Below are 11,692 nucleotides of genomic sequence, written 5' to 3'. Positions count from 1 at the left end.
AGTCATTTTTTAAGCATGTTAAAAGATCGGCTTTCCAAAACAAGCGGTTGGCAGTTGCACAAACAGTCAGTGTAAAACGCAGACGGCAGACAGCTGCAGACCGGGTGTAAAATGCAGACTGCAGACTGCAGAACAAGGAATGAAATGCAGACTGAGGGTAAAATAGATATTTATAATAAAAAGCGAGTCATAAGCATAAAAAAAAGAGTGTTTGAAAGACAATCCTGTTTTACATTTGTCAACAACTCACATTATCATGACTGCAGGTCGCTGCACCTTTTGGGGACTGAGATCATGGAAAATGAGATCGTTGAAATCATTTGCGCTTCCAGATGCATTGAAATGTTCAAAGTTGTTTCTCACACCAGTACATCGAGGGATATCGATTGATAACCAACAATTATTACTCGGAATACCTGAAAGGTATCCGAGTTATAGGTTGTTCACCATTTACCACAAAAATCCGGAAATTTCGGTTGGAATGTAAATGGCAAGCCTATTGTGGTCTTCCCGAACGAAAAATTTCCGGAGAAAACGGGATTTCTTGAAAGGTAGTCCAAAATTCCTAAACGGAATTTCCAAACGTGTTTACATTTGCATACTCCCATGATTTTGCCTCCCTCCAGACTGTATAGGTAACCTTGAACGGATTTTGTAAATGGTACACACCGTTCCAACTAAATTTCCCATTCGGGAGTTTTTAAGTGAAGCTATGATCTTCGCAGTTATGAACGCAATTTTTACAAATACGCAGAGAAGTCTGAAAAATTCAGGACTTCATTTGAACAAACCTATCACCAATCGGTTAGTGCTTGTAAATGGTAAACGACCGTAATCCCGGCTATGCGTGATAACCCCTAGGGAGAGGTTGTAATTGAAAATAACATCTTCCAGTTGCTAGCCTGCATAGCAAGCGTTTCCAGCGGGCGAGGAGCGAACTCTTTTTTCGGCCCAAAACATCGAAATTTGCGCGGAAACCCCACGGAAACGCTTGCTACGCAGGCTATCCAGATGCAAAACAAGCGAAGTCTTGAATTTAAAGGATAAACATAACGTACACGAAAGCGAATGAAAGGATACTACTAAGAAATTTTTACATCTCAGTGATACTGGCTTAAGCCGACTGAAACGTTAGATTGTTGCAAAATCCACGTTATCTATGTCTCATGCGTGTCAAAATAAATTAAATTGAGTAATTTGGTAATTACTCTCGGTGACTTTATTCAGCGCAGCAAAATGGACAGTAGCGGGGTGGTGATGTCATTGCCTAAAAGCAACTCACTTAACGAAACTATACGGAGCGACTAATCATTAAATTTAAAAATATATATATTTTATGGCTCAATGAACGTAAGGCTAGTGAAAATATCGCTCCCGCAGTCCCGCACTCCCGCAGTGGGAAAAAAAAAGAATATTAAATGGGTCTGGAAGTAGTGCACCCGCAGTCCCGCAGTCCCGCAGTCCCGCAGTGGAAAAAAAGGAATATTAAATGTATCTACAACTAGTGCTCCCGCAGTCCCACAGTCCTGCAGTGGAGAAAAAATAGGTCTAATTAGCTTAGAAGAAAAGTATCCTAAACATTCATAACAGCTAACCTTAGGCCTAATTAGGCCTAAAGAAAAGTTTTTAGGCCTAAGGTTAGCTATTATGAATGTTTAGGATGCTTCTTAAGTATTTATCGTTTCTTTCCATGTGTAAATATTTATTGAGTGCAGGACTACGGGAGCAGGCATTTAATGTCACGCAATCGTGGCCGGGTATTCTGAAGTTTAGCCAAAACTATACTTTTTCCTCTGGTCTGCAGTCTGCAGTCTGCATTTTACCCTCAGTCTGCATTTTACCCCCGGTCTGCAGTCTACAGTCTGCAGTATGCGTTTTACACTGACCGATTGCACAAATCCCGACTTTCGAGAAACGGGCCCCAGGTCGCATAACTTAGGGCCAGGCTCCTCTTCCTTCTCACTGCAGCAGAAAAAACTTCAGTGTCAGGTCACGAGATTCGTCGTGGCGCAAATGTGCACTGCACTGTGCTACACTCCTGGGTGTCGTCGATCGCTTCGTATCTCACGAAATTTATTCTTAAAAGAATCATGTTGACCGATCGAAGACTTCTTCCCATTAGTTCATGGAAGCCGCCCGAAGCTAGAAAACAGTTCCGAACAAATCCAGACATGGAGGGAAAGTCCAGTTCAGGATACTGCCTAGGTTACCTACAGGCGAATTTGGCAGTTCTTCCCTCTTCTTTAGCGGACGATTTCGAGCAGTTTTGCGAACTGAACAAAGCTCCATGTCCGTTGTTATACAAAAGTGGGATTGGAGAGGTAACGGCTGGAAATCTTGCTTCAGACTCTGATGTCAGGTATGACGAACCATAATCAAACAACAACATTAAAATTATCGGTCAGTGTAAAATGCAGACTGAGGTTATTATTGTTGAAAAAGCGCAAACCCTTTGGAAATGCTAACCTTAGGCATAAATAGGCCTAAAACAATATTTAGGCTTAACTGTTAGCATTTCTAAAGGGTCTTTTGGTCTTTTTCAACAGTTACATTATAATCTCAGTCTGCATGTTACCCCTGGTCTGTAGTCTGTATTTTATGCATCAATCAATTCCAGCGGTGCCTTCCCCCCCCCCCCCCCCCTTCCCCCCGGCAACCGCGGGGCATTTGCTCAAGTTGTCAGTCCCGGGGGTGGGGCATTCGCAATTTTATCGCGGCCCGGGAGCTGGGCATTAGCCTACCCTGGGGCGACCCCCGGGCATTTGACACACATGTTTTCGAATTAACATGGAAGAGTTTATCGGAAAAGACGAGGCCTTCCTTAAAGACTGGCTTGTCCGTCACGGACTCGAAAAACTTGTGGATGTTTTTAAAGGTATGTTTTCTCAATTTTAGGTATTTCTTCATTTATACTTGTAAGCATATGAATATTATAAAAGCGACAAGGTTAACTAATATCACAAAACAATCACTGACGTGAAGACTGCGTAAACAACAACTACTTCGCATTTCGCATTCAAAACTAGCCTAGCAATTTTTAAATTCATGAAAGTGGAGTTAAAATACAGAAGGTTTGCGAATTCAAATGATGCGGTCTTCAAGACCAATATTGCGAGCTTAAAATGCGATTCATCATCATTTAGAATGTCTTGATTTTTCACATCGACCAAAAAACGATCACCGACGTGAACACGTCTATTTCGATCCCGGGGGGCGGGCATTTGCCCTCTTTCTTCGTCCCCACCCCGGGGCATTTAGACAGCTTATGTGTCCCCACCCCGGGGAATTTGCCCATTTGTTTAAAAACAATGCTAATGCCCGGGGGTTAGTGCCGGGGGGGGGGGGGGGGTGAGCACTGCTGGAATTGACTAATGCATTACACTGACTGTTAAAATTATTTTATATCAGCAAAATATGTACGATATTGGCCTTCCTTCGATTTTTATGACTCAGAAAGCTTATTTTCTGACCTGAGTCCAAGGCTCTCAGTCTCACTGGGAAAGGAAAGGAACTTTATTTAAGTGTCTAGTCGTTCTAGCGCTGGAACATAATGTCAGGGACACTGTAAACTGAAATTATCAATTAACGCAAATCAAGTCAAATATTGGCAAACAACATTCTCCTGGATTGGATGTTTTCCAATTTCAGTCGTAATCCCAACCCCAAATTCTCTTAGATTAATATATTCTAGATTGTAACTTCCTCTTATAGTCCAGATGTGAGTGACAAATCCTGGCCTTACTAAAGGAAAGTTATCCCAAAATCTAAGTACATTCTAGCCTGCAAGAGCATCCAGTATTTTTTTTTTTGGGCTCTTGTTTCCCCATTTTGTTTCTCTAACCTCCCCGGTGTCTGACACTTGCATACTGAAGACTGCAGACTAACCCAAATGGGTGCTTAGACCTAAATATTGTTTATCAGCACTATTTGAAATGGGTGCTTTAGACTTAAGTATACAGTTAATCAGCACTCCTTGTAGGCAGTCTGCGGTCTGCAGTTGTCATACACCTACTCATGTATTAGGAACACATTAGTTTTCAGCCCTGTTACAACTGGCATTTACATGTATAATCGCTCTAATAATACATGTAGTTATGTCAATTCTCCAGGATCATCCTGAGTCTTCTGGATAGTGAATTAAGCCCTTGGTCTTCTTTACAGGTTTAATATCTGATCTCTTGGACAGAGACAATTTTTGACTCTTGTATTTATAATTTTTTTTCTTGAATCTATGTGTATAAGCAACTTCTTTCCCAGGTAAAGTTCTAGCCGTGAGTTTCTCCTTCATTGGTTTTACTAATCCTGTTAATTATATTTACAGGGGCTCCAAACAAAGCAAAAGGCCCATTATTTTTTTATATATAGTAGTAACGAAATAAGATATTTGTTACATGTAGCTCTCAGATAGTACATTTGTTATGACTGGCCAATTTATCAGACTGTGTGTGATTTATAAATGACATCCCAGTTCAGTTAAATTGAAATTAAACTGACAAAAGCGTGACAGGGCTATAAGTTATTAAGTACAGGCCTCAACCTTCCTTAGTCAGAGCCTCTAGATAATATATTTTGCAATGGTGCGCTGATGCATAATTGACCCCAAATCACACCCTATTGCATAATTCACTAATTTCTGCACAATGCTGCATAATTCACGCTAAGAGCGGAGTAGGAGACAACGCTTTAAAACGCCACCTCATTGCAATTTACCTCTCAGCGTAACGAAATGTCCTTGAATCGATTGAAATATGATAGTACCTCAGAAAGTCTTTGCAGCCTCACCATGAGGTAAGTAGTTGCCATTCTACCCAAGTGGTCTGCCACGTCACCTACTACTGCAGAACAAAAACAATTTGAGTTGCAATGTGTTAGCCATTCAGAATCGTCAATATATTCAATTCTCTTTTCACGAAAAATCTTGGCTTAACCCATTGACTCCAAGGGATTCCCCATTGAGGAGTAAAATTGTCTGGCATTAGACAGAGTAAAATACTAAGTCTGGCCGGTTTAGGCTGGTTTGGACGTCGAAGGGTTAACACTAACAATATGAAGTTATTTCTCTTCTAAGTGACAAATTTATTGCAATGGATAAGTTTTTAGTGAAATTGGCTACTATTCCGAAAAGAAGAAGGGTGCTCGTCTTCCAAATAAAATTACAGTATCAGAACAGGCCAATAAACTACCCAGATGGTACAGTATGTTCTGTTGTTTCTCAGTGTACAAAATGTCTTTTTAGCAGTGCAGAAGATAGTTTTTAACCCTAGAACTGATAATAACAGCTACAAATAAGCTAAAGAAAATCACACAATTTGCTGCGTAATCAGCCATGCAATGCCACATAATTTACAATTTTTTAACCGCACTTTATCAGATGCTTTGCTTAGTGGTATCTGTGCAATTCAATATTTATTGTGATTTTAAACCTGCGTGGACACCTTGCTTCCCCCCCCCCCCCCCCTCACCCTCTCCCTTGTCAATTTGTTGTGGATATGCAACTGCTTAAAGGGAGGCAATTTCTTGAAGTTAATGTCATTGACATTAGCAATTCAATGGCCTTTGTATCGTATTAGCACAGAATGGCAGTTGGGAGATGGCACTCAAATATAGCATAACAATACTAATACACATGTATTACATGTACCTTAAGCCTTAAGATTTGCAATTAATAATTATAATAATATTGTACTGTAATAATTATTGTCTTGGCTATTCTTAATGTGTTGATAATAGCAGTCTCATCAATAAAGCAATGGCAAGTCACAAGTAAGAGAACAGCATCACACCATGTTCCTTCAGAGGCACTGGTATTGAAAGCACTTAATTACAATGTAGTTTTTGTTTTCGTTTACTTTTAGAACTGATCTCCAGTTCTACTGTGTATCGGAAAATGGGATCATCGCAAAGGAGATGGGTAGCCTCAGTGAATATTCCTGGAATGACTATGTGTCATTCTATGTAGGATGCAGTTTCTCGTTTGAGGAAGCATTGATAAATTCGGGAATTGAGATTCAAAATGTCACCGAAAATCGCAATGTGTCTATGTTTACAACCAACATCCAATGTGTACCTGTTGGCCCATTTTCTTGTCCCATGGTTGTATCAATGCGTCCCATTCCAAAAGATCAAGTTGAGAAAGCTGTTGTTGTTACAGCAGCTTATGATGCGATACATGGAACTCCAATTCACATTGGGGATCCGTCTGTGATAGGAATATGCAACATTTACAAACCAGACTTTGGCGACCCTTCAGACATAGAAAGTCTTGTACCTGTATTTTGGGCTTGCGGTGTAACATCTTCACTGGCAGTCAGATCTGCAAGTGAGTAATTCTTGAAGTTTACCTAATCTGACTAATCTCAACAAGGTTTTGCAGTGAAATCTGAGATTGACTCTTCAGCTGCAGAAAAAAGGTCTTGTTGGTTTTGTTCTCTCCTGTTTGAGTTGTATCACAAAATGAATCAATACCAGCAACCATTAGATCTGCAAATGTTTGATGAGAGTCCTGTGGGACTTTGTCCCTGGACAAATGTACATTGTAACATTACAAACTGGATTAAGAACACGATTATGTTAGTCTTAAAACAGTAGAAAACGTTGAAGGCACATTCTGAATGGCTACTCAATCAAACAATGAATATCCTTTCTATTCACCTCCAAGCAACTTGCACAGGATTTGCACTCGAAAATATTGTAATCATTGTGGGAATAAATGAGTTAAAATCATCTTTTTGTGCTCATATACATGTACCAAAACAACTATTCACCTCAGTGTCGGTTGCTAGCGTTTGATATTTCACCACTAGCCACTTCAGTGAAATAGCTGTTACTATGTCTGGCACAAAAGCAGAACAGATGTGCATGCTCCTAAGTCAATGGTTAATTATATGGCTAAGAGGTGAATCCTCTTTGCTAATGACTAATGGCTTTTACTATGGTAGAGAGTGGAGAATATCTGGCATTTAATCAAAAGGAGGGATGTAACCCTTTCTCATTTATTTTTGCAGGGCCAGCTGTGTCCTTTAGCCACTATCCTGGCTCGATGTTCATTTGTGACATTACTGTGAATGACTATTTTACTGCACACAAGCCAGAACATGGGGAAGAACAGCCAATACTCGTCACTCTGGCAGATCACCCTTATCTTGCATCAGTGTGCTCTGCAAGTGCAAAGGCAAAAATAGATGAGCTTGTGAATTTTGTGAATTTAGCATGGGAATCTACCAGAAGAGGAGATGACTTGAACAACTGTTTGTCTGTTGGTGATGCTCTCATGAAGATAGCACTGAGACTGTCCCACGCTCCATCCATTGTAATTTGCTTCCTTCAAGAGAAAGAAAACTTTTCATCTCCAGATGCGTCAGCATCAGATTGTATTCAAGCTTTGCTGGCTCTTGTCCAAGCTTTTCAAGCATTAGATAAGAAAGTAACCGTTCTGACTCAAGTTGCTACACATTTACTTCAAGAGAAAATTGCAGCTTATGCAGCCAGTGGCAGTACAATCATTTCAAATCAGGTTCGTGTGATTAAGTGGGATGATAGCTGTGACATGAAGGAAATGCTGTATGAAGACAAAATAAATCACAGACTTGACACGATAGTTGCCTTAGAAGCAGCAACAAAAACAGAGAACAACATAACTGAAGGAAAGGAACCGGTGGATTGGTTTTTTGAGCAAGGTGAGTGATAATGGTCTGTTGGGTTCTCTGAAGACTCCTCTAATGTCCTTTCTGATGTTTTGATGTCAGAATGACTAGTGTCTCAGTTGTTTGATCATCGAAAAATTACATTAAAATGAAAAATAATAGTAATTAAAAAGTTTGAAAAAAATCAAAATGTGGAGGGTGTACATGTAAACTGCAGGTTGCAGGTAAGACGTGCAGGTCAGACGTGCAGGTCATTGTTTCATCGTAGCTGAAGCAACCCAAACCTTTACTCTTGCTAACATTGGGCCTAAAAGATAATGTTTAAGCTTTTGTAAAGGTTTGGGTGTTTTCAATTAAGGTAAAACAATGACCTGCATACTTCCACCAATCAAAATGTATATTATTAAAGAAAATCATCCAGTCAAAGGAGCCACTTCGGAAGTTGTGTTGAGTGATGTAACGAATCCGTTCGACTGTGTGATTGCGCCGCACAAAGCTCAGCCACTGTGCAATCTAGCCATGCTGGAGATGGTCAAGTGCAAGTTCATTCCGAACTGTCTAGTTACAAAGTAGCCGCAGAACATGGCTTTCAAGTACTTAGCGGAGGAAAGAGGATTCTCTTGTGCCGTCAGCCTCTAGTGATTCCGGCTTAATTATTCCCTTGAGTTAGAAGAAGTGCTGACCAAGAATCAAGTGAGGGTCTCTTCACCTTTTACCCTCAGTTCTTTAGGTGTCACACTGTAATCCCCTCGGAGATTTCTGGAAATGTCCATTGCAAATTGATGTAATTTTTTTTTTTTTTCAAATTTCTTGTTTTGCACTGGCGAGTCTGATCTGGTAGAGCAGATCATGATCAATTCTCGTTAGACACTCATACCAAAAATTAACTTTCAAAACCAATTTTGGTTTCAGTGAAAAGGTGGAATGTGGGAGTGGCCCGCGTCAAGATCACCACAAGGGGAAAGGAATTTTCAAGAGACGAAGCCATTTACGGGGACAGCCATGTATTAAGAACAAGCACATTAAAATTAGCTGGATATTCCCTTGCCGCGGCGCTGTATGTTCTATACAAATGCCCAGTTCATTCCCGATATGCGAGACGTGGTATTGGAAAAAGAAAGCACTTTCAAATTGCGCAATTTTTAGTGGAGGAACGCAGTGGGGTAAGGTCATTTTATTGTTATTAATAAAGCGGTTTTCAATTGAGTGTTGTAAAAGAAATACCAATATAACTTTGACCAATCACAGCAGCTGCAAACAGCGCAATAAACTAATGCAAATTCGTAGCAATACGCAACTTTCGTGATGGCGTCATTAATTTTGACTACAACTACCAGATTTCAGTTTGATTTTCTTTTCTTGTTTAAATTTTGTATTCCCAGCGGGGTAAAAATAACAATAGCTCTAACTACATGTAGCTTGAGACAAGGAAAACTTGAAGGATTCTGGTACTTGTAGTCAAATGGCGTCATCATGCAAATGTCCTACGTCATGTAACTAATGCTCAAGGCGCGAAAAAATCGCGCGTGCAAGTAGCGATTGGTTTTTGGTTTTCCTTCTCATTGGTTGATAAACTGGCGCGAGATTTTTTAGACCAATCACTAAGCGTAACAATTCGCGTAATTACTTTCGACAGTCATTTGCCGAAAACTGCTCTATCATCATATTCATTGTTATAAGTATATTTTCTTATTTATTTATTTATTTATTTATTTATTTATTTATTTATTTATTTCAAAGACAACCGTATTAATAGGAAGACATAAAGTGTAAAGGATTAAAATAGTCATTACGAAAGGAAGAAAACAATGGGCATATATGGTATAATGTGAGATGGGGAAAGAGAACAAAATTGTAAGATTTCAAAACAACCGAAACTGAAGTGGGGACATAGAAAATGAAATTAGACATTAAACATAGCTAAAAATGCATCTATTAAGCAATGTTTGAAACGTTCGGTTCATACATGAGTGACCTCTATTCCTGAGCGACCTGGTCTAACAGTGTGGCAAGAGATCTGGCAACGAGTTATCAATAGTTTGCTCGACGCCATTCCCATAGCTTCCTGTGTAAGATTTCTAAAAGGCGTGCAACCGGCGTCACCTCCTTACGGAAACAAAAACGAAATAGTTGCAGGGATGAGAGCATTCGCCTGCCCAGACTCTTTGCCATATGGGGTTTAAGTTTGTTGGTTTTCTTCTCTACCCCGAGAGGTTTTTCTCCGGGTACTCCAGGGGTGCTTACCATTTAGCCAAATAATCCGGATGGAATGATCGTTGCATAAAGGTAAACGATTTTCCGAATTTAATGACCAACCGGATGAGAATGGCGCTTACCATTTACTACACAGCATTCTATTCCGCATATTTTACTCGATCTTTTCAGAAGTGGCCTGGAAACGGAAGGATTCTCGCAAATGGTAAGAGCATTTCGCGAATTCTGTTCCGAACGGAAAAAGAGGACTACCTCTGGAGGTTGTCCACAATTTCCGAAAAGATTTTCCGGAAAATTGCCTTTCCAGTTGACCTCAAACCGAAATTTCCGGATTTTTTGGCTAAATGGTAAGCACCCCAGTTCTCCCCTCTCCTTAAAAACCAAAATTTGATTTGATTTGCGTTAATTTATTGACTTCAGTTTACGTTGTCGCCAATTAGTGCTTCAGCGCCAGTTAATCCATTCACTCACTCCTCCCTCAGATGCCCCGCGACGTCCCCAGTTGAAGAGTAAAAGCGTCTGGTGTTAGACAGCGTAAAATCTATTCAGTCTCACTCCCAGGAGTCAATGGGTTAAATAAATAAATAAAATAAAGTTTCTAATCCCTTCCTTTTTTGCTCCTTTTGGCATTTATCAACGCTACCCATTACTGAAATACCATATTCACCACTTGCACAATCCCATAATGCAATACGTTTGGGGGGGGGGGGGTGGGGGGGGGCTCTTTACATAAAAACAATACAAGTCAATTACTTCAGTGAACTGGATATCTATTGTTTTAATGCAAATACCCCCCAAGGTGGAACTGTATTAAAGGATTTGGGCAAGCAGTGAAAAAAAGTAAAAAGCGATCGCTATGTAAAAGGTAAACTGTAAATGATATGTTAAAAGACCCAGTAAAGCAATTTATTATTAGCGTTATTATCTTTTGAATGCTGTCATACATTTTTTTACTTGCAAGACAAATTGTCAAATTTCCGGAGAATCGCCACGAGACAACTGAGATGCATATACATTATTAATTAAAGTGTTTGGTGCGGGGTGATATTGCTGGTTTTCGTGTTATCATTAATGGTTCACTCTGTTAGTTAATATTATTAATGTTTTTTTGTTTTTGTTTTGTTTTGTAGGACTGCAGTCAAATTTTCAACAGCGTGGCAGAAAATTGAATTTAAAAAAAACTTCTATTGACTGCAAAAAAATAAATTGAAAATATACAAACTACCGTCAACGAAATAAAGCAAATAAAGATCTGAACGATGATAAATATATTAAAGTTATCTGGAAAAATAGGCTCCTGAGTCCGTGAATTGTAATCCTGGCCCGGGTTGCTCGAAGCATGATTAGCGTTAACCATAAATACCATGATTACTGAAAAGCCGGAAGAAGGAATCCCATAAACGAGAGAAATGGCATGTATAAAGATACATATTTTTATACAGGCAAAAAAAGTCGCTTGAGCTTTTAAACTAAAGAAAAAAAAAACTTTAAAAAGATCTTAAAGTCTGAGAGGAGACGGCTGTATGGAAAGTGCTTTACTACGTACATAGGGCACCAACATAACCACAGTGACGTCACAAACAAAAACAAAACACAGAATATTATTGGAATGACTGGCTGAGTTCATCCACTCGAGTAAATGTATCGAGATAGTCAACTTGTACGTAAATATCCTGCGTCCAGCCGCACAATTTCCCTTATCAGTATGATCAACTAATTATTTCTTTGGAATGAAGTGATATTCGCTATTTTCGGAAATCCCAAAATACAGTTCATTTTGGAGGATCATTTTGCATTGTCACAATAAATATCCATTTCAAGAGCAATTAACTTGT

At 39.5% G+C, this 11,692-nt stretch overlaps 1 protein-coding gene across 1 annotated transcript; it reads left to right on the top strand.

Annotated features, from left to right (window-relative positions):
- The first annotated feature begins 1,967 nt into the window (after positions 1-1,967).
- Positions 1,968-11,150, top strand: LOC138003157 (uncharacterized). The gene is made up of 5 exons (XM_068849120.1): positions 1,968-2,359; positions 5,856-6,319; positions 7,005-7,676; positions 8,556-8,806; positions 10,988-11,150. The coding sequence occupies exons 1-5, from the start codon at positions 2,091-2,093 to the stop codon at positions 11,024-11,026; spliced, it is 1,695 nt and encodes a 564-aa protein (XP_068705221.1). The 5' UTR covers positions 1,968-2,090; the 3' UTR covers positions 11,027-11,150.
- Positions 11,151-11,692: the final 542 nt, after the last annotated feature.

Source organism: Montipora foliosa, chromosome 5 (assembly GCF_036669935.1).
Source record: "Montipora foliosa isolate CH-2021 chromosome 5, ASM3666993v2, whole genome shotgun sequence".
In the NCBI taxonomy this organism is placed as follows: Eukaryota; Metazoa; Cnidaria; class Anthozoa; order Scleractinia; family Acroporidae; genus Montipora; species Montipora foliosa.
Note: the sequence above shows the minus strand (reverse complement) of the source record. Positions and strands in the feature narration are given on the sequence as shown.

What these genes read in the sequence shown, in the direction of transcription:
- LOC138003157 (XM_068849120.1), top strand. Translation starts at nt 2,091, where the DNA reads ATGTTGACCGATCGAAGACTTCTTCCCATTAGTTCATGGAAGCCGCCC. An exon ending in GGATTGGTTTTTTGAGCAAG is followed by an intron (nt 7,677 to 8,555) that starts GTGAGTGATAAT and finishes TTTTGGTTTCAG; the next exon opens with TGAAAAGGTGGAATGTGGGA. An exon ending in TAGTGGAGGAACGCAGTGGG is followed by an intron (nt 8,807 to 10,987) that starts GTAAGGTCATTT and finishes TTTGTTTTGTAG; the next exon opens with GACTGCAGTCAAATTTTCAA.